The following is a 22,010-nucleotide window of genomic DNA, read 5'->3' as shown; positions in this document are numbered from 1 at the left end:
CTTCAATGTCCCCGCATACGGTGTTATGAAGCGGTATGCAAGCGCTTACAAGTACTAAACTAAGGACAACACAGAAAAATAAACAACAAAACAATCAAGTTCAAGTGTCAGGCAGATAGTTGGTGGAGGGGACCCACACTCCAGTACCTGTAAACACATAAAAGTAAAGTAAACAATAGAGTGACGGGGGAGTTTCGCCGAACCACGACTGGCAGTCCTGTTGAGAAATTGGTGGTGGTTGGGGCGACTGGTGCAGGTCAGGACTTCCACACCCCTTAGCCGACCACCCGGTGGTGCCCTGAAGATAAGTATTGGAAAAAGAGGGATAAAACCCTAAAGAACCTAGGGGAAAGAAGCGTCAGGAGGTCGGAGGCAGGGTGGAGGTTACCTCAGCCCGCACAGTCACCCCTCTGACCACCAACGCTCATCAGGGGTGGCGCAGGTGATTGGCGGAGTCCTCCGGTAAGAAAGAATAATAAGAAGCTCCAGTCGTGCATGCGGGGACGAGGCCCGTTATCCAACCCCTAATGGGGAAAATAAACAAAACAAAACAGACAACGGAGTTCAGTTCTCGCCTGTAAACTCGTTGCTGTTACTAAAAAAAAAGAAAAGAAAACCGGAAAAAATACATGCAAAAAGAAGAGAAAATAAGAGGAAAAATGAAAAACAATAATCAATCCAAAAAGTGCCACATAAGGGCAACGGTAAATAAGTAAAAACAAAAGTAAAGGTGTAAAAATAGTGCTGCATGGTCTGTAGAGAGGACAGTAAGTATTGAATAAGAATAAGAAGTAAGAGAGATAATTAGTAAACACAAATATATAAGAGTGCTTACAGTGTCTGTAAAAAGAAAAACAGTGTGTTATCCTTAGACAGGGAAAAAGAAACATATGAAAAGAAAACAGAAAATAAGAATTAAAAAGTACAAGACAAGTTAATTAAAAAAAAAAAACAAAAAACAAAATATAAACGAATGGAAATCATCTGCAACAGCTGGTACAGTAAGAAAAAGAAATAAGATAAGAATAGTAAAATAAGAAAAACAGAATAGCATATACAATAATGAAAGAGTTGTAAAAGAATAAGTCATGGAGCAGGAGCAGTACACCGGGGGTTCCCAATTATTACACTAGTCAACGACTCTAAGCACAGGCCATCTCTCAACCCAGATCCTAGTAAACTTCCTCAAACATTCGAAATTCACACTGTTAGAAACAAGATCGGTGTTCCACACCGGTCTAATGGGGACATTCAGACCTTCTATCATTTCGTCTCTGGCATCCTTCAAAATCTCACAGTGCCACAGAATGTGCTCGGCCGACTGGTAATTATTGCCACAAGCGCAATTGGGGTGGGTGGACAGGGCAAGGCTGTGAAGCCTTCCCCTGAATTCCCCATGTCCTGAAAGGAGCTGCGTAACGTGATGGTCCAGTTTGAGGAAGGCCCCTTCCATTCTGAGTTTAACTGAAGGGAAGAAGGAGAAGGTCCATCTTCCCTTGCTCGACCTATCCCAACGGACCTGCCACTCTTTGAGCGACAGGTCCCTCATCGTTCGGAGCAGTCCTGGGAGAGTTCCTGGTCCACCCGGTGTCAGAACGACACCAAGGTGGTTTGCCGGGGATCCTCGGATTAATCGCTGCTTCGCTAACACTTCCCTAATCTCTAGATCAATTGGTAGTACACCAGCCAAAATCGGCAAAGCGTCCGAGGCGACGGTTCGATATGCCCCAGATAGTGCCAGCAGGGGAGTGCGTTGACCCCTATTGAGAGCTAGAAGTATTAAGCAGTTATCCAGGCGGTGCTCCCAAACAGAGGCAGCATATGAGACTTGCGCAACATATACCCCCCTGTAGAGAGCGTGCAGAGCCGGTCTGCGAAGTCCCCACTCAGCCGTGGAGATTCTTCTTAGCTTCAGGAAAAGCGCCTGAGCCCTGCTGGATACATCTTTGACATGAGCCAGAAAGGAGGACGATCGATCTAGAGTGACACCTAAGTATTTGACGTTATCCACAAATTTGATATTAGTGTCTCCCATACGGATGGTAGGGTTTCTTTCCTTACTGAAAGAACCCTTCATCAGGAGACCCATTGTCTTCTGGGGAGCGAAGGTCATTTTATTCCTCTCCCCCCATTTAAGGAGGGTGTCCAAACCTTCACCAGCCTTACGTTCAACTTCTCTTCTACTGTCCCCAGAGACAAGAAACATTTTATCGTCCGCATAGTCGATCATGATACATCCTTCAGGCAAGGGTAACCTAGAGGAGTCATCGAAGGTTATATTCCAAAATTCAGGACCTAGGTTGGAGCCTTGAGGGCACCCCATATCGACTTCGCGTTCAATAACGGTGTCGCCATGAGATATAATGATGGTGCGGCCCGATAAGTAATTGTCCACCGATTTAAATAAAAGTTTTGGGCAGTTCCTATTTTTAACCTTGATGCGTATCATGTCCCACCACGCATAGTCGAAGGCACCAGTGATATCGAGGAAGATTGCAACTACATACCTCTTAGTACAAACCTTCACCCAATTAAGCGCAAACGACATGGCGTGCACGGTGGATCTACCGGGGACGAAGCCAAATTGAAGATCGCTGGACGGGGAGAGTGATTGTCGTAGTCTATGCCGGATAAGTTTTTCCAGGATCTTGCCAAGCACTGGAAGTAAGGTAATGGGCCGATAGGCCTTGACATCAGTTAGTGGCTTGCCGTTCCCCTTAACTATGACCCTGAGCACGCCTCTCTTCCATTCAGAAGGGAAAACTCCTCTTCTCAAACACGTTTCCATCACTTGGAAGAGTTCCTCCCTAGCGTGGATCCAGACTTGCTTCGCTATCACACCGTTGAGTCTGTCATGCCCTGGTGCCTTCCTAGGACCCAAACCCTTAATTATTGAATCAATTTCTGCTCTAGTGACTGGAATGACTCTATCCTCTTGGGCGAGGTCTCTAGGTGGAAGCCGTGCCAGGTGTCTTACCTGTTTATGGTGGTCACTTTCCCTAAAGGTAGTGCAGTGAGTGAAGCGGATACCAAATTAAGTGGGCCTCCACCTACAAACTATGCCGCTATTTAAGGGGCCGAAGACCGATAGGTCTCCTGACCAAGGGGAATCGATAAATATCGGGGAACAATTAAATAAATTCCCTGCGAAGTTTTAATGACGTGGGTAGAATAATTTATTACAGTGATCATAATATTTTAGGTAAACATTTTTCGAAGGTTATTTTTGGAATTATGCTCATTTCACATATTTTTGTTGAAAGAGGTTAGGTTAGGTTTTATGTGCCTAACAAGCATACTCATGAGACTGTGGGAGATTCCATGCACTTTTTTATGCTCTGAAATCGAGGACTTCTGCCTATATAACTGCTTGCATTGACCATTAACATTTTCAATGTCACTTACAAACAGTTCAACGCTTGTCACAAAACTGTAAAACTGCCCCCATGACTTACTTATGCTAATCTTCTCCGTAAAATATCGGAGTATAACTGTTTTACAGAGAACATGAAGAAATGAATAAAATAAAAATTTTATGATAAACTAATGTTTACAAGACAAGTTTTTTTTATGCATAGCACAAGAGATAACAAATTATTATAAGCAATATTTATTACCCATGCAAATTGAAAAAATCTTACGAGAAAAAATACATCCCACCGACGGGAATTGAATACCGGTCAGCTGTTCTACCATTACGCTACGTTTTTTTCTAAACCAGCCAAATAATTCAATATGTATTAGTATTTTTTTCACCTGAAAACAACCAACTTATTTTTGTAGGAACGGCATTGTTAATAAATAAATAAAAATATTTTTAACCGGCTCATTGCCACCGTTCGCATTCGGGGATGTTCGGTTTCAGTTTTTTAACGTCCTCAAATTTTAAAGTAAACCGATTAATTACTTAACAATTAAATCATTCTGAATTCAGAATGACTTACATATTCTAGAAACATCTAATATTTTATTTAGGAGCATAATTGTTATCGAATCTCAATTGAATAAATAAACATGTAATTGGTGATAAGATTGAATGATAATTGAACCGTTGATTTAATTTTATATGATATAAACACTTACTTACCATAAAACAGAGAAAGATAACATATTTCTAGCAGATAAGGTTAACTAAAAATAGAGTGATAAAAACTAAGTCATGTAATATTTTTTAATATTAGCAATAGTAGATACTTGGGTTATAGTTACTGACGTCAGAAGAGATAGACACGCCCTAAAATCTTGATGTCAAGGGGAGTAATTGAATCTATATCTTTTGCATTAAACTGATTAAACCCTTTAACTGTTATTTCTTAGTTGGCGATCTGCAGTCGTGCTCGAGAACGAAAACAAGTTACCGACATAATCGATAAAATCTTAACTATTGAAGACAATTTTATTGTAATTTTGAAACAAAAAAATCAGACCAAGACACATTCGCATCCTTGGACTTGAACCCAGGACTCTCGCCTTTCCGGGGCGCCGCTCTACCAACTGAACTAATGGGACCCTATCTCCTTCGGTCATATTTAACTGTATTATACTTTGAATTATTTTTATTGGTTGCTTTAAAAAAATCTTTATCATTGTGTCTGTGTTGTTGACCTGGAGTCAAATCCCCGTTCTTTATCCTTGGCTAAAGACATGTCCTTATGCTACGTGGCTATCTCACTCACTCTGGTATATGCCAAGGGGGAAATGAGGGGGATGGGTATATTGGGGACATGTCCTTGGCTAGGAATGAAGAACGGGAATCCTCCTCCTGATCTGAAATAATTTATTGTTCTTCAGTACAACCTAGTTAGTAAATACATCAGAGCTGTCGGTAATAGCACTAATAATTTTTGCAATAAAAAATAAGTCAGATATATAAAACTTATGGGCAGTGTGTATTTTCCGAAATCATCATTGAATCTTACACCGCGATACAAATCATCTAAACATTATTATTATTATCATTCGGCATGCAACAATGGCATAATATAATGTCATCAGATTCACAACTATTTGGGAGGCGGGTATGGGTACTGCCACACCGGGAACCACTTATTGGATAACCGATACCTCAGGACAGCAGTGGATGCTTCTGCTCACCAACTGCATGACAGGCAGACCCTGGGAGCCCCTTTGACCTCTCTGGCCGGACTCTCTTGACACATTGCCTTACACTGCAGTGAGAGGGGTGGATTTATACACCCGTCAATCCTGGACACAATTACCCACCCCTCATCTATTTTCTTTACCAAAATTTGTCTCCTTCCTTTCCTTATAAAGACTCTACAAAAAGAATCCTCAAAGGTGACATAAGATCTGAGGGAGATTATTTTCCTAAAAAAAACATTGTCTTTGTTTATGTTCTTCCATAGAATGTAGAATATTTGTTGAAATGTTAGTTTTTATGAACAATATGTAACGAGTTTATGATTTCCTAGGACTACGCTATATATGTGGCGTGATTTTTTAATCTCTCCTGAACAATTTGTTTCATGTAGCTTAAGTATTATGTCACATGCCGAATGATGATTTTGTTGCGTAAGTTAAAACCTGTCATCTGTTGTGGGCATTTCGTCGAACTGATAGCTGCAGCCGCACTGTATCTTATCAGTGATTACAATTATTATGTAGAATTATATAGACGGCAAAATTATTATTGTTATATATATTATTATAACAAATATGCAGTTCAATACGGACTGCATATAAAAAATATCAAAGTAATATGTAAAAAAAATTAAAGTAAGCATAAAATCCCATAAAGGCAAAGCCTGTAAGAGGGAATTCTTATAATTGACTAGTTGACGTGTACTCGGCGTTGTTGGAAGTTATTCTTATGAGATAGACATATAACGTTGGGGACTTTTCTGTAAACCTTTTTAAGCTATACAAATCCATAGTATATTATTTTGATGTATCTCACAAGATTTAGCCAGCGTTAGCAATGTAAGCACCGAAAAATATTTTTTACTTGATTACAAAACTTTGACTTTTCTTTACTTTTATAAATATAACATGCATGTATTCAGAGATGTGCAAAATGGGTACCCAAAACCATTTGAAATGCAAAATGGAAATGGGTCAAAACTTTTCCATTTGAAAATGCAAAATGCAAAATGGTTTTTAGAAAAGCATTTCAAATGCAAAATGCAAAATACCTATTTTCAAAATGCATTGCAAAATGGTTTCTCAGGTCAAAACAATTAAAATAATTATAGAATTTTTAAACAATTTTGTCATTTAATAATGGACATTAATGTAAAACAAACATATTACATGGTGGTAAATCCAAAAACACCACGACTACAGATTATGAAACAACAAAAAATTTGCGCGGGACTAATGTTGCCAATGTAAAAACATAGAAACTGCTATCTAATTTAATATTACAGCGTCATGGCCCCATGTTCAGTATTTGAATCAGTATTTTTTGTAATGGTATCACTCAATTGCCAGGGATCCTACCAGGGAGCAACTTGACAAATGTAAACTATCTCTCATAGCGAAGTTGAGGACCGACTGATATTTGGGGCTTATGAAAAAAATATGAGTGGAAATAGTAGGAAGAATGTTGCAAAAAAGAATTTAAAATGGAAAATGCATTGAGAAAAGCATTTAAAATGTAAAATGGTTTAGAGAAAAGCATTTAAAATGCAAAATGGAAAATACCCATTTTGCATTTTGCATTTCCATTTGAAATGGATTTATTTGAAATAAAGCTCATCTCTGCATGTATTATACATATAAACTTTCCGGGAGAAATTATCTAAATGATAGTTAAAACCCTGTCAATATCCGTTGCATAATTTAGAAGAACTAAGCGCACAGACAGACGAGGGTAGCTACTTTATTTTATACTATTTAGAGATAATGATGTAATGACACTTTGTTTTTGCGCAGCGTTGCTTCGTGTTCCATTATATTAGTTCCGCTTCATAAAGTTAAAAAAATAATAATTTCAAATAATTTTTTTACCACTCTCTCATAATAATAATGGCACGTCTGTGTCTGAGTGCCTGCCAAGCGCAGACTGATGTCTAGAGGGCTGTTTCGTGCGAGTTGGGCCAACTCCTTTGATCCGGATGTGACTTATCGCCTCCGGAGTAATCCCGGGCACGAACGGCCCCTGAACATGCTCGTCCAAATATTCGAAGTTGACCTCTGTGTAGTGTCACCATTACAGATTAACTATTTTAGGTGGTTTCAAGTACCTATTAAATAATTTCCAATGATCTTATCTGTGAAATTAAGATTAACTGAAATGATTATAAATCTTTCAGATAGGAGGTTAAATAGGAAAGTAGTAATTATTAATTGCCATCAGTACCTCCAGCAAACAACACCATGGCCCCCAAGTACCGTCTGACCTATTTCCCCGCAAAGGCCCTGGGGGAACCCATGCGCCTGCTGATGGCCTATGGCAAGATTGACTTTGAAGATGTACGTATCAACTTTCAGGATTGGCCCAAATTCAAGGCATGTAAGTGTAAAAACTTCCTTCTCCATTTAAACACCATTTATTTATTCATTTTCGGGAAATCGACAGTTTACATTTAATCAGTTTGTACATAAGTATTATATAGTAAAATAAAACCAATTTTGGATTTCCTCCTTGTGACTGTAACTGAGACAGCATAATATGGAATAAGTTCACATTATGAATATAATGTGATCATATGTCCAAGCAAGATTTAAATAAATTTAAAGATTTAAACAAAGAGTACAAGCAAGATTTAAATAAATTGTATTACTCCAATTAAAAATGAAGTTTTATTTTTTTGTAAAGATAAATTAAAAACTTTTCTTAATTCTGCTAATAGGGGGTAAAATAGCAATTGTAAAATCAATGTCTAGTGTTTTTACTATAGTGTCCTTTGCGTGCAAAGTCGTAAACTTTTTAATAAAAGTGTGTTTATCTGAAGTGACCAGCCGGGTGAGTATGTTTTTCTGTATCTGTTTGTAAATAGTAAAATTAGATAGCGACTAGGAATTCGTAATAAATTGTACAGCGCCCTTGAGGTGATTTTTCACAAAAACGGCCCAATACAAATTATCCAATTATTATTATTATTATTAAGAACAGTGAACTTTATGAAAAGGAATAGGTTATAGCACAATGGGGAGAGTGCTCACGGGAACCTTGTAAACCAACTCTGTTTTATTAATAAACTATCAAAAATCCATGAAATATCACACGATAATCTGAATTTTTGACAAATCAGTGCAAATTTTGAAAAAGGCTAAATTAAAATAATTTTCCGTACTTTTTCGTTTGTCTGAATTCTTCACACAGTCAGTTTCGATTTTGAAAATGACACATAAATTCAAAACAAATTTGAGCTAACTGAACCAGAGTTACACAGGACGCACAGACAACCGAAATTAGCATTTTTCATAAAAACAGAAAATTTACACACCTATTTATTATTATTTTTCAAACTTTAAAAATTATAGTTAAACAAATATTCTCACCAAAATATTATAAACCGGTGACACAGGGCCCCACAGAGTGGCCCCTGTGTGCGAAAACCAAAAATGCCACCCGATATAATATAATACATACATACTTGATATCAATTCATTTATTTCTCTCCACACACTTTCTTCCTTTTATAACAATCTTAGACGAAATTATGTAAAGATTTTTTATGGACATACGTAATAGGTACTACAACTATGTAATAACGAAAAATATCCTTAACGGTATCTTATTGTACTGAGTATGTCTTAATAAATAAATAAATACATACTTTTTACTGATATTTGGAATGCTAGTCTAGATGAATAGGCGTTGCCATTTTTAACTTGTTCTCTACCTAACAAGGAACAATTCCCTTGCAGCCACCCCCATGGGCCAGATACCCATTCTGGAGATTGACGGCAAAGTCTTCCATCAGACCATCCCCCTCTGCCGTTATCTCGGCAAACAAGTCGCCCTCGCTGGCTCTAACGACCTCGAAGATCTACAGATTGATATTGTCGTTGAGATCTTACAGGACTTCAGGAGCAGTAAGTTCTAACTTTAAAATACATATTTCTGTATCAACAGTACTAACCTAACCTAAATGATACTATATATTAGGTCATGCCCACAAACTTGACTTTTGTCACGGCAATGGTTTCGTTACTGTTTCAAAATCTGTTGCAGTATATATTAAGTTGCGCATAGCAACGTGATATTAAGGTGACATTTTCTTACACAAACTGTTATGCGCATGGCCTTATAGAACATAGTTAGTCATTCAAAATGTGCGCAGATTCCTGCAGGTAATTGCTGGACTAGTAAGATCCTGCATAAATACCGACATAAATTCCCCTTCCCTCCTGAATCTTATAAAATTTCACTTTCAGAAATGCTAAAAAGTAATGGTAAAAAACATTTAAATATGATCTTGTTATCTGCAGAGTTAGCGGTGGTCCACTACAACACTGATGAAGAGTTTAAGACAAAGATGTATGTCTCCTTGAAGGAGGAAACCATCCCATTCTTCCTCAAGAAGCTGGAGGAGATAATTGCAGAAAACAATGGATACCTAGCTCTCGGAAAGGTAAAAACAACAGTAGCATAAATTAACCACTCAATAGATAGATATCTTCGGGCTTCTTGTATGAAACAAATTGGTCCTAAAAAAATATAGATATGCCAATATATAGACAGTAAAATTCTCATTCGGAGCCTACTTATTGTACTATACACCAATGAAAAACTCTGAAAGTTTAGAAATAAACTTTCAGAGTTTTTCGTTGGTGGATATAAGCAATCATATGACGTCACAATATTTCGGTTCCAATTTTAAATTGGATTTATACCCCCCTGAACAGTTTACTAAATAAATAATAATTTAAGCGCAGGGATATCCCACTTATGTCTATTTAAAACTTTATTAAAATACTAAAAATATCATAGAATAAAAGTGCCTTCCATACAAATTTGAATGAAAACAAATATCGCCACTGACTTCAAACCTTTTGGTTCTGGACCATTTAGCATGTGCTCTTTCTCACTTACACTTGCCTGACATCGTAGATCTTTATCCCATTTGAATTTCGTAATCATGGTGAAATTTAAGGCCAAATATTTAGATCGCGAAACACGTCCATTTGACATTTCTTGCTTCTTTATTCTATGAAAAATACCAATAATAAATAAAGTTTTTATTCTGAAATTTCGCAAAAAAATCACTTCACATACACAAAGATTTAGGGCGGGTTGTTTCACAGAATTTGAACAAATCATCAAATTTCAAAGTTGATTTTCAAGTTCAGTGAAGGTTCTGTTCAAGTTCAGTTATTATGAAATTATTGGCCAGTTGTTTCGCAAAAATAACAGAGCTTGAATAGAACTTCAAAATCAACTTTGAAATCTGATGAATTGTTCAAATTCTCTGAAACAACCCGTTCTTAGTATACTAAATAGGTGTGTCATATTGCTTGAAAAATCAATATGATCTACAGTACTGATTATTATTAATATTTTTTGTCATGTATATTATCAAGGCTTCTGCCTTATCTATATGTTATTTTTATCGTAGTTCATTTTTCAATCTTTATCATGCGTTATTATTGTAAAATCTTGTGGTCATAACATGCATAATATTGTGATAATCATATTATGATATAATCGGTTCCATGATAACCAACACAGTGACAATTCAACACACTTTTAAAAAGTGATATAAAGTCATTAGAAACGATGTAAAAAAAAAATTAACCCAACCTAACCTACTTAACCCAGTTAATAAAGTTTTTGTTTCATCACTTTCCATGACTTTATATAACTTTTTAAAGATGTGATGATTTATCCGGTTACCGATATAATCAAGTGATACCTCAAATTGCTACAAATAATTTTTAATCTTCAAGTCATTATTAAACTTGTCGATCCTGTTAATTTACTCCAAAGATTTGAAAATTAAATAAGAATATATTGAGGAACAACTTTTTATTTTTAACTTATTTTGAAAATTATACCATCAATGTAATATATCATTGAAGTATAAGATAATATTAATAAATCTAAACTTTCAATTTTGTTCAATTCCTAGTTGTGACCATTATCTTTTTCTGTGTCTTGTTCTGTTTAATGTTTTGTTTAGATTTATCAGTATTATCTTCTTTAATGATATAAGAACACATCGATTTAATCGCTTGAGTGCCGCTGTATCCATATAGATAACTATAAAAAAATCATTTCTTGCTATTCCGGGGGCAAACTTCTTATGACAGATTAGATAATATACCATTTTTTCAACATATAAATATATTATCTGGTAATTTACAAAACATAATTTTGCAAAAACAAATAAGTTATCATGAAAATAGAATCAGCTGGCAGACAATGAAAATTTTGGGTCGGCACTATCGACACGCTTTCCCTAATATCATTAATCTTTTTCGAAGGAGCAAAAACATTTGAACGTGAAGATGTGGGGTCATAAAATTTGGACAGTTTTTTCTGTTCGGAATTTTAGCCCAATGCAACACTTTTCAGCTCGCAATATCATTTTAATCATGATCTATGGAGTTTTGAAAAATTTAAACAACTGTTTTAATTATTAAAGTAAGGCATAATTTTAGGTTCCATATTCATTTTCAATAATAAAAAAGTCTGGAAATCTTGTGTGGAATCCAGGTATAATAATACTAATTTCGGTTATGCCTCTATGTGTAACTCCGGTTCAGTGAACTCTAGAATTTTTGTTTAAAATTATATTTATTTTCAAAAGTGGAAAAGTGTGTTTTGAGAATTCAATAAATAATATATTATTTTAACAGAAAAATATTTAAATTTATATTTTTAAAATTGGAACTGATTCCTCGAGAATTCTATCTACTATCCCATTTAGATGAGAAAAGAAGGGTAAAAATTCGTTCCATTATTTTACCTCCAATTAGTCCAATTTGAACTCCAACGTTCCCAACGCTCTAACAGCGAACGAGCGGAAACTACCGAATCCGGTCTCCACGTATTGCTTCTCACGTGATAATGGTGGAACTCGTTTCAATGAGATATTAGTACGCAATAGCGTCTCTTTGACTATCCCGTGATTTTTCACAAGTTAGTAATAAAATAAAAAGCTTTGATAACCTAAAATGATACTTAAATCCTCCTGGCATATTGTTTGAAAATGACCGCTTTAACATTTGGTTACGTGTTGTGACTTGCAGCTGACCTGGGTGGACCTCTGGTTCGCGGGTGCAGCGGACTACATGAACCGCATCGCCCGACAGGACATCACCGCGGACAGCCCCGGCCTCAAGGCTCTGTTGGCCAAGGTGCTGGCCCTGCCACAGATCAAGGCCTGGTACGAAACAGCACCCGCTACAGAATTTTAAACATACTCACACTCATATTGAATACTTTATAAATAAATAGTTATATTTTTTATATAAAAACGATTTATTTTTTTTAATCCTGATGACCTCTGCGGTAGAGCATTAAATCCTCTGTCTCCAGAACTAGAGGTCGCAAGGAATTGAAACCATATTACCTATAGTATTTGATTTAAACAATTAGGGAGACGGTTATGGGTACCGTCGCTCTGGGAACTGTTCATTAGATAACCAACCACCAAGGACACTTTTAGTGACTTATTTCTTGTGGTAATTATTAATATAGTTATTATTCTTGTAGTAATTATTCCCATTGGTAGTGTATGGAGAGCGACATGCTGAATAGACCAAGCCATGATGCTTGTAGCGAAATGTGTCGCCTAACTTAAGCTTGCAGCGGAATTCGACAATTTTATCGCATTTTTACCTGACATGATTTAATAAATATTGACTATTCATTTTGACATTATTTACCATCACCGTAAACAGTAGTGGGAGACCGAAGACAAGTCATTTATTCCAATTCGCCTATTTTCACCGCAACACATTTTCCAATACGCCCATAAATAAACCACTCATAATACGCATTTGTGCTTTCGTGCTAAAAAAATATTGTCAGCTGCTGCATCATAAATGAATGTGCTGCATGCTGCACCCCATAAATAAACATTCTCGGTGCCATCTCGCTGCACCGCTGCACTGCTGATTTTGACAGAATCATGACGGTGCATGACGGAATAGACAACCATAAACAAACATCTCACCCTGTCTCACCCTCTCACATGACAACTGACCATAAACAAACTACTCTCAACTGGAGGTAGTTCTGCAAACTGGATCCAACCCACAAAAAGTCCGAAAATTAGTTTACTATACCACTGAGGAGTTTTTTTTCTGCATATTCTACAAATTAAATCAAGCCTATATAGTATCTCAGTACAAACTTTTGCTTGTGTAAAATATTACCAAGGTCTGTAATCGGGTTTCAATAATTTACAAAATAGATTAAAAAACTCTATTAAATATGATGCTGATGGATTTTCGAGCAGTTCAGGTTTTGATATCGCGGATAAAGAGTAATGATGGATGAAGATGTGAACTTGATACTTATTTGGCAACTTTTTTTGTTTTTTAACATTAAAATCTTCCTCTTTGATATTTCTAATTAAAAAGACATAAAATGTAATTGCTTTCAGTCATATATTTTTATCATGTACATCTGTACCCATTTGTCAAAAGGATTCCACCCACAAAGTAGCATTTTGTTAAAAAGATCCACGCCAATTTTAATAAATATTTCTTTATTCCTCCATCTTAGTAAATCCTACAAATTACATATCAAAATAACACATAATCCTCCACTAAGTAACATAAATAAGGACAATTAAATAAATACACATGACTTTTATATCCGACTTTTCCTTAAAAGTGAATTATCTCAAAATTATTTTCGTGTGGGTTGGACCCAGTTTGCAGAACTACGTCCAACTGACAATAGAATGATAAAGACGATTTCAATATTGCCATTACCAATAATTCTAAAAAAAATGATCTCACTCATCATCCGAATATGTATTTACTGCAATGAAAACACCACTACACAAATACCCATGAAAGATATTGATAATGTTATTCATTTATATTGTATTTCTAAAAGCTCCTATTCACGGTGCTGGTAGTGCTAAAAAGTAATAAAACGCGATCAGTACAGGTGAGTTTTTACAAGACTGGGGCTAGATTTTCTCAATTTTCCGTAAGAAGCTAACTATTTTCATATTTGTAATAAGCATTTACTTTGTGGCTCGTCATAATTTACAATAAAAGATATAAATTTGTTTTGGACCACTTTAATTTTAATTGCACTCTACCGGTTTCGGAAGCACCCTTCCTTCGTCAGGAGAATATTAAAACCATAAATAAACCACTCTATTAAAACTAATACAAAATATTGAAAGATATATACACAAAAAATATAATTTATGTGTTAGAGTGGGAGGTCAAAGGGGGACGGGTAATTGTGGGAATTCCGGCAATAACAGAGCGATTTACTGCAAATATATCTGGAATGGGACTAAACGATAAATTAATTTGGTTATTCTATATACTAGCGTTATTATTTGGGGATTTGTTTAATTTCAAGGGCTTCTAAGTTATCTAATCTTTTGCTTTTATTATTACGGTAAAGAATTTTAACTCCTGTGTCCTTATTAATATTATGTATGATTGGTGGAAATAAGATGATTAGCAAACTCTGAAAAATTATTGTTATTTAAACATTAAATATTATAATCAAAGTGGTCTAAAACAAATGTATATCTTTTATTCTAACTATTTTCTTCTAAGTAATGCAGTCATGTATTATTTTTAAGTAAGGGGATTAAAACGAAAACTGATTTTGACATAATAAAAATTACATAATATTTTTATACATTATTTCAAGTTGTTTGCCAACCGTCAAAATTATAACAGCGTTGCTAAATTTTGTTTTTTGTAAGAAAATATACGTTTGTAGGTATAAATAATTTCGCCGTAATTAATTTCTACAGTGTTACATACCAGTGAAATATTTCCGCTGTACTTAAACAATTGTATATAATAACTACAGAAAAAAGGAAAACTAATTGGCAATAACAACTGTAAAAAAAAAATAAATGTATATCAGATCGGCTCAAGAGTGGTTCATTTATGGGCTCAAGCATCGGGGTTCTATAGAAGCCCGAATAAATCTGGCTTCCAACAAACTGGGGGATATTAGATTCTTCAATAGTAACCAGCTGCTAACCCTATAAAAATCTCAAGTATGCTCAACAATTGAATTTGGGAGCCACCTCTGGGCTGGAGCCCAACAATTCATGAAAAACCTACTTGATTCTGCAAAGGAGAGCGGTCCGAATGCCATCTCTAGTATGGAAACGCTGAGTCTGTTCTACAGGTATTTTAATGGAGCCTGCTCTAAGGAGCTAGCAGCATTGACCCCGGTACATCGGTGCACGTGAATGAAACTCAACGTACACGAATGGAACACCCGTTACAGCACTCTTGAGGTGATTTTTCACAAAACGGCGCTATACAAATCATCCAAATATTATTATTTTTACTATTGACGCTGGATTTATGAGAATGGGCCGCTTCTTCGACTCGTTTTTGTATAAGACGGCTCGCTTGTGGAACGAGCTACCAGCATGTGTTTTTCCTTCTTCATATAATCCGGGTCTCTCTAAGATCCGTATTAATAAATCCATTCCTACAGCCCCTACCTTAACCCCCGTCACAACACTGCCAAACCGGGTGGCGAAATAACTACCATTCCTATAAGGGACTGGGACACGGTCAAGCGGCTTGATCGCAAGCACGTAGTTTTTTGTCTATTGTTGTCTATTGTTGTCTATTATTGTCTATGCTTAGCGGCTTGACAGCCCGCATCAAGCCTCTCCGTCAAGCATGGCCACGCCTTCCTGTGATTTCGTGGTGGTCTATGTAGGTATATGTACTTCTATGCCTTCCTGTCATTTCGTGACTCGCGGCAAAATGGAATCTGTCAAAGACAAAGCGTTCTTGGCTCTTACGTTAGCTTTATGTTTGAATAAAATAATAAAAAGAAACGAATTTGGTGTCAAGAATGGTACAAGTTAAAGTACCGCTTTACCCATGAGCATTTGCAAAGTGTATTACAGGCTACAGCTATTTTTTGTATGAATATCTTGTGCGATATTCATACAAAAAATATGTTTTCTCCATTGAAAAATTCAGAAAATTATTTATTCTACAGTTTGATTATTAATGACCTTGAAAACCGCTGTCATAATTATTAAAAAATACTAAAATACTTCCAGAATTTTTAAATTAGATGGATTTCTACAAATTGAACACAAAAACAATAACTAAGTACCTATTTTATAACAATTTTATTCAATTTATATCATTGTTTATGATACGTGATATTTATTTGTCTATTGTCGTTTGTCTATTCCCACAAAAATATAAATTCGCATCAAGCCCCGCCGCTTTCGAACTTTGACAGTTTCGAATTGACAGTTTGACAAATTTCGAACTTTGACAGTTGAAGAACTCACTTGTCTTTTTTCCGTTCGAATACGAAAAAACCTAATTTTATTGCCTTTTTTCGGTTAAAACTATATTTTTTGTCCTCTTTGAGTGCCTTTATTGCTGACCAAGTCCAGTAAGTGTTATTTTATATTAATATACATTCCTTTTGCCCCAATGGCCTTTGCCATGGGTAAAAAACCACCAGATCCCGTCCCCCCTGATCCTGACCCTGTTAATTTTGATAATGACATTGCTAGCGAGGTTGAAATAATGACTGATTCCTCTACTCCCAAAAAACGAAAAGTTAGCGTTCTTCCGAAAAAGGAATCTTCTCAGGTTACAGTTCCTGTAGAGACTGTCGTTCCTCCACTCGCTTCACTGTACCCGACTTCAGCAAAAGCCCCCTTTATCGTGTATGTGCAAAACAACACACAAGGCCACTCACTGCATCCCCTTGATTTTGGAAAATTTGTAGGAAAAAAACCACTTGGTATTTCCCCAGGTGGTATCAGATCGGAAGGAAGATTCCGCATTTGTGTAGAGTTCACAACTGCACTCAATGCCAATAAATTTATAAATTCCATTGACTACCTCTCTGCCAAAAAATACAAGGCTTACATCCCTTCATTCAATGTCTCCCGCATGGGTCTAGTGAGAGGTATCCCCACAGACCTATCCGAGGAAGAACTTATCACGGAACTTATTATCCCAGCATCTTCGGGGAAAGTTTTAAAGACTAGGCGGCTGAATTATAAAGATAGGACTTCCGATTCTATAGTTTGGAAACCCTCCCAAACTGTAGTTCTTACATTTGAAGGCCAATCTCTTCCCTCTCATGTGTACCTTTTCCACAACTCTCTCCCAGTGGAAATTTATTCATACCCGACAATTCAGTGCTTTAACTGTTGTCGGTTTGGCCATTCCAAGCTATCATGTCGTTCTTCTCCTCGCTGCTTTAAATGTGCAGAAAGTCATTTAGCAGAGCAATGCCCCTCCCCTTCCAATCCCCCTACTTGCATCAACTGCTCAGGCTCTCACACAGCCATAAATCCATCCTGCCCCGAACTTTCACGCCAAAAAAACATTAAAAGTTATATGGCTTCCAATAGCGTATCATACTTCCACGCTTCTAAAATAATAGCTCCCTCTAAAAAATCTTTTGCTGAAGTCGCCTCTCAACCCCAGTTAACTCAAAACATTATTACTCCAAACTCGTCATACAGGAAGACTGTAATGACAAAATCTGCATCTCGTCCTCTTAAAACCCCCGGATACGATCATCTTGGCCATAACTCCCAGCTCTTGTTCCCAAATGGTAACATCAGCTCCTCATTTCCACAAAATGCCGTCTTTCCTAACAACAATACTTCGAACTGCAATTCCTTTATCCCTGATTCAAATGGCAATTCTCTAAATAACATAATTTCTAATGACAATTCTAATATTATTCAAACTCTCATCATGTTACTGATCTCTATAATTAATAACAATAATTCCCTACCGTCCAACGCTGCCTCTTTACTCTCCTCCTTAAATTCTCTTGTTTCCAATGGCTGCCCTGACAGCAGGGATTCTTCAGTGGAATAGTAGAAGCGCCTTCTCCAATAAGGCTGACCTCATCCGCCTTCTACAATTACACACAATTTCTATTGCTGCCATCTCTGAGACTTGGTTTAAACCGTCTCAGCTCTTCAAGGTGAGTGGCTACCAATGTCTGCGGGACGACCGCATTGATGGGAAGGGTGGTGCAGCCCTTCTAATCAAAAACTCCCTGTCCTTCACCCCTATTTCCATTAAACCCCCAGATTCATCCTTCCAGTTAGTGGCAGCTACTGTCTCTAATATTACATTTGTATCCCTCTACATTCCCCCTTCTACCCCATTTGACATTTCATTATGGACCAACATGTTTAGAAAAATATCTTCTCCCCTGGTCATTCTGGGTGACTTCAATGCCCACTCCCCTCTCTGGGGTTCTTCATCAACGGATCCCTCAGGAATCAAAATAATTGACCTTATGGACTCCTTGAACATGTGCCTTCTAAATGACGGATCCCCAACAAGGTTAAGTCAACCTGGGCAGAGCCCTAGTGCGGTGGATATAACTCTTTGTTCCCCAAGTATATATCCAATAATTTCCTGGAGAACTTCATCAGACCCCTGCGGCAGTGACCACTATCCAATTATTATAAATCTGGCTCAAGGGTTAAATACTAACCTCTTTAAAAGAAAGCCAAAATTTATCACAAAAAAAGCCGACTGGTGCCATTTCAGAGAATCTGTCCAGGGTCACACCCTTTCCCTGCCTACACCTTCTTCAGATAACTGCACCTCCTCTTACAAATCTTGGTCTGATTCCATTCTAAAATCTGCAGACAAGTCTATTCCCAAATCATCCCCTGTAAGCACGAAGGCTCACCCTCCCCCCTGGTGGGATGAAGAATGCCTTCGAGTGCTGAAGGAGAGGAAAGCGGCCAATAAGATATACTGCCAACAGATGACAATGGAAAATTTCTTGAAAGCCAAGAATGCCCAAGCTGTTGCTAAACGTACATTCCGTTTTAAAAAAAAAAACAGCTGGCGTAATTTCTGCACTAATATATCCCCTGCTACTCCGGCGGGGGAGGTTTGGTCCATGATTCGCAGGTTTAGGTCTTCCTTTTCCCTGCCGAAGTCATCTCACAATTCTGGTATTTGGATTTCTGACTTTCTTAACAAAATTGCTCCCCCTTATGTACCTAATCTTGACGAAGTGCCTGTTTTATCTTACTTCCCAAATTCTTCATCTTGGCTAGATGCTCCATTTTCCATAGACGAGTTAAAAAGAGCCACGGAAGACCTAAAAGACTCGGCTCCGGGCAATGACGAAATCTTGAACATATTCATCCGCCACACTGATGACGATTCCCTTTCCTACTTTCTCTCTCTCATCAATATCTTTCTGGACTCTGGTATTATTCCCCCGGACTGGAAAATTCAAAAAATCATTCCCATTTGCAAAAGTACCAAAGATCCAAGTCTAGGCTCAAGTTACAGACCGATTGCTCTCTCTTCAACACTTTGCAAAGTAGCTGAAAGAATGATTAAGAATAGATTAGACTGGTTTGTAGAGAAAAATCATATTCTTCCCCCTTCCCAGTTTGGATTTAGAAAGGGTAAAAGTACCCTTGACAACCTTTCCTCTCTTGTTACAGATGTCAAATTAGCGTTATCTAAAAACGAATATTGTATTGCAGTATTTTTAGACATCTGTGGAGCATACGACAATGTAAATATACCCATTCTTAAAGAAAAGTTACTGGCAATTGGCATTCCTCCTAAATTGGTTCAATTCATTATGAATTTGCTCTCCGAAAGAACTGTTTTTGTAGATGGATCCGAATCCTCTCCCCACATAAGACAAATATTCAAAGGACTCCCGCAAGGGTCTGTCTTAAGCCCGATTCTGTATAATATTTACACATACGATCTGGAAAAATCTATTAATTTTATGTGCAACATACTCCAATATGCTGACGACTTAACGTTTTACAAAATATCCGCCAATCTTTTCATCGCAGCATCAGCAATTAACAAGGCTCTTAGAAAACTCTTGGCTTGGTTAAATAGTAATGGTCTTGAACTTTCCCCTGCCAAAAGCAAAGTTGTCATCTTCACTCGTCGACGAAAGCTTCCGGATATTCAGGTAATATTTGGCGATGAAGTGATCCCTATCTCGAAGGAAGTTAAATTCCTTGGAATGTTTTTGGACTCCAAGCTTACTTGGAACTCTCATATAAATCACGTTGTTACAAAATGTGAAAGCAACATCAATCCCCTCAGATTTCTAGCAGGAGTGTGGTGGGGATCCCACCCAGCTTCATTAAAACTTCTATACAATGCCCTCATCCGAAGCCATCTCGATTACGGATCTTGTCTGTTTGATCCAATGTCCACTTCAAATTCTCATAAATTAGATAAAATCCAGTCAAAATCACTTCGCCTTGTCTTAGGAGCCATGAAATCTTCTCCAATCAACGCAATGCAAGTGGAATGTTGCGAACCTCCCTTACATATAAGAAGGCGATGCCTAGCAGAAAAATATGTTTACAAAACATGTTCAATAACATCCCATCCCTTGATTCCTATACTTCAATCCTTAAAGTATGAGGTTAATTCAAATCACTTTTGGAAAAATCATACCCCTCCCCTTTTTTATGATTGCTACAACTCTTTCCTGGATTTATCTACAAACACCTATCTCAATGAATCTCTTCCCTTATACTCATACCCCTATGAAAGCCTTACTTTCTATCCGAAGGTCCATCAATTTATAGGAATAAGTAAAAAAAACATTAAAAACTCAACTCAATTAAATAATGCAGAATTTAACACAATTATTGAAAACAACTGGCCAAACTACATAAAATTTTTCACAGATGGCTCCAAACTCAGTCAGGACTCCCATTGCGGGGCCAGTGTCTATGTTCCTCACAGAAAATTGTGTTTCCCACACAAACTTCCCAAAGAATGCTCCATTTTCTCTGCAGAATGCATAGCTATCATAGAAGCTCTTCTACTCTTCAAATCATTAAATATTAAAAACGCACTCATCCTTTCAGACTCGCTTAGCTCACTACAAAAAATAAGCGCATCCCCACTCAATTCCAGTAGCGACTCTCTAATCTGCTCGATCAGGAACCTACTGCATTCCATGTCACTGGTTCATGCATCAGTGGTCCTAGCCTGGATACCGGGACACCTCGGTATTACTGGGAATGACATGGCTGATCATATAGCTAAGGAAGCCACTGCCCATGGTCCGTTAAGTGATATCCCTATTCCGGTTAGAGACCATTTCCCTATTCTAAAAATTAAGTACCAACTCCAATGGTCTTCTGAATGGAAAAAATCTTCTCTGATAAAAGGTCACCAGTACTCATTAATTCAACCTTCTATTCCTGTTAAGCCCTGGTTTCACAAATACACTACCATGCCTAAAAAATATATTTCTTCCTTAACCCGAATGCGGCTGGGTCACACTTGTTGTCTTAGCCATCTTGCCAGGTTCCACATAGTCAGTTCGCCGTACTGTGATTGTGGGTCAGAGGATACTCTGGACCATAATTTTTTTGAGTGTCCTATCAATGACCAATTTCCAAACTTCATGCATGAATTGGTAAAACTTGATATTAAATTGCCTATCAGTATTCCCTGCCTCCTTAGTTTAAACACTCCTGAAATTTACCATTTGTTGGCAAAATTTATTTATAAAAATGGCCTTAATATCTGACCATAATAATAAATATAAACCAAATTTCTTTCACTTTCATTTGTATTCACTTGTTCAGGTTCCTATTTTCATCTATTTTTACTAATCCCAACTCTGCATATTTTGACTGAGTTAAAACACTATTCTTTATGCATTTGTATATTTTTCTTGATCCTTTTATTGTATTTGTTTATATTCATATCATAGAACTGTTTTAAAAAAAATAATGCTTCTAATTTTGGAAAAATCTGTTCTTTTAAATAACAAAAAATGCCCACTACTATTGTGCACAGGTTCCTATTTTTATAATTTTGTAATTACCCATTATTACCAGCTCTGTATTGTTTTTGTTAAGTTATGTTTATGTTACACCCATGTTATGTTT

The 22,010-nt window shown here is 36.9% G+C and overlaps 1 protein-coding gene across 1 annotated transcript; it reads left to right on the top strand.

The window, feature by feature from the left end:
• The first annotated feature begins 7,295 nt into the window (after positions 1-7,295).
• Positions 7,296-12,390, top strand: LOC149426119 (glutathione S-transferase-like). The gene is made up of 4 exons (XM_089635804.1): positions 7,296-7,474; positions 8,836-9,003; positions 9,400-9,542; positions 12,163-12,390. Exons 1-4 carry the CDS (start codon positions 7,339-7,341, stop codon positions 12,328-12,330), a joined length of 615 nt encoding a protein of 204 aa, XP_089491930.1. The 5' UTR covers positions 7,296-7,338; the 3' UTR covers positions 12,331-12,390.
• The last annotated feature ends 9,620 nt before the right edge of the window (positions 12,391-22,010 follow it).

This window comes from Hesperophylax consimilis, chromosome 1 (genome assembly GCF_061612785.1).
Source record: "Hesperophylax consimilis isolate HC1 chromosome 1, BYU_Hcon_1.0, whole genome shotgun sequence".
Classification (NCBI taxonomy): Eukaryota; Metazoa; Arthropoda; class Insecta; order Trichoptera; family Limnephilidae; genus Hesperophylax; species Hesperophylax consimilis.
The sequence above is the reverse complement of the archived record's forward strand: the minus strand, read 5'-3'. Positions and strand labels throughout refer to the sequence as shown.

Excerpts from the sequence above, each read along its gene's own strand:
- LOC149426119 (XM_089635804.1), top strand. The coding sequence starts at position 7,339 with ATGGCCCCCAAGTACCGTCTGACCTATTTCCCCGCAAAGGCCCTGGGG. Across the intron at positions 7,475-8,835 it reads TTGGCCCAAATTCAAGGCAT|CCACCCCCATGGGCCAGATA; the intron begins GTAAGTGTAAAA and ends ATTCCCTTGCAG. Across the intron at positions 9,004-9,399 it reads CTTACAGGACTTCAGGAGCA|AGTTAGCGGTGGTCCACTAC; the intron begins GTAAGTTCTAAC and ends TGTTATCTGCAG.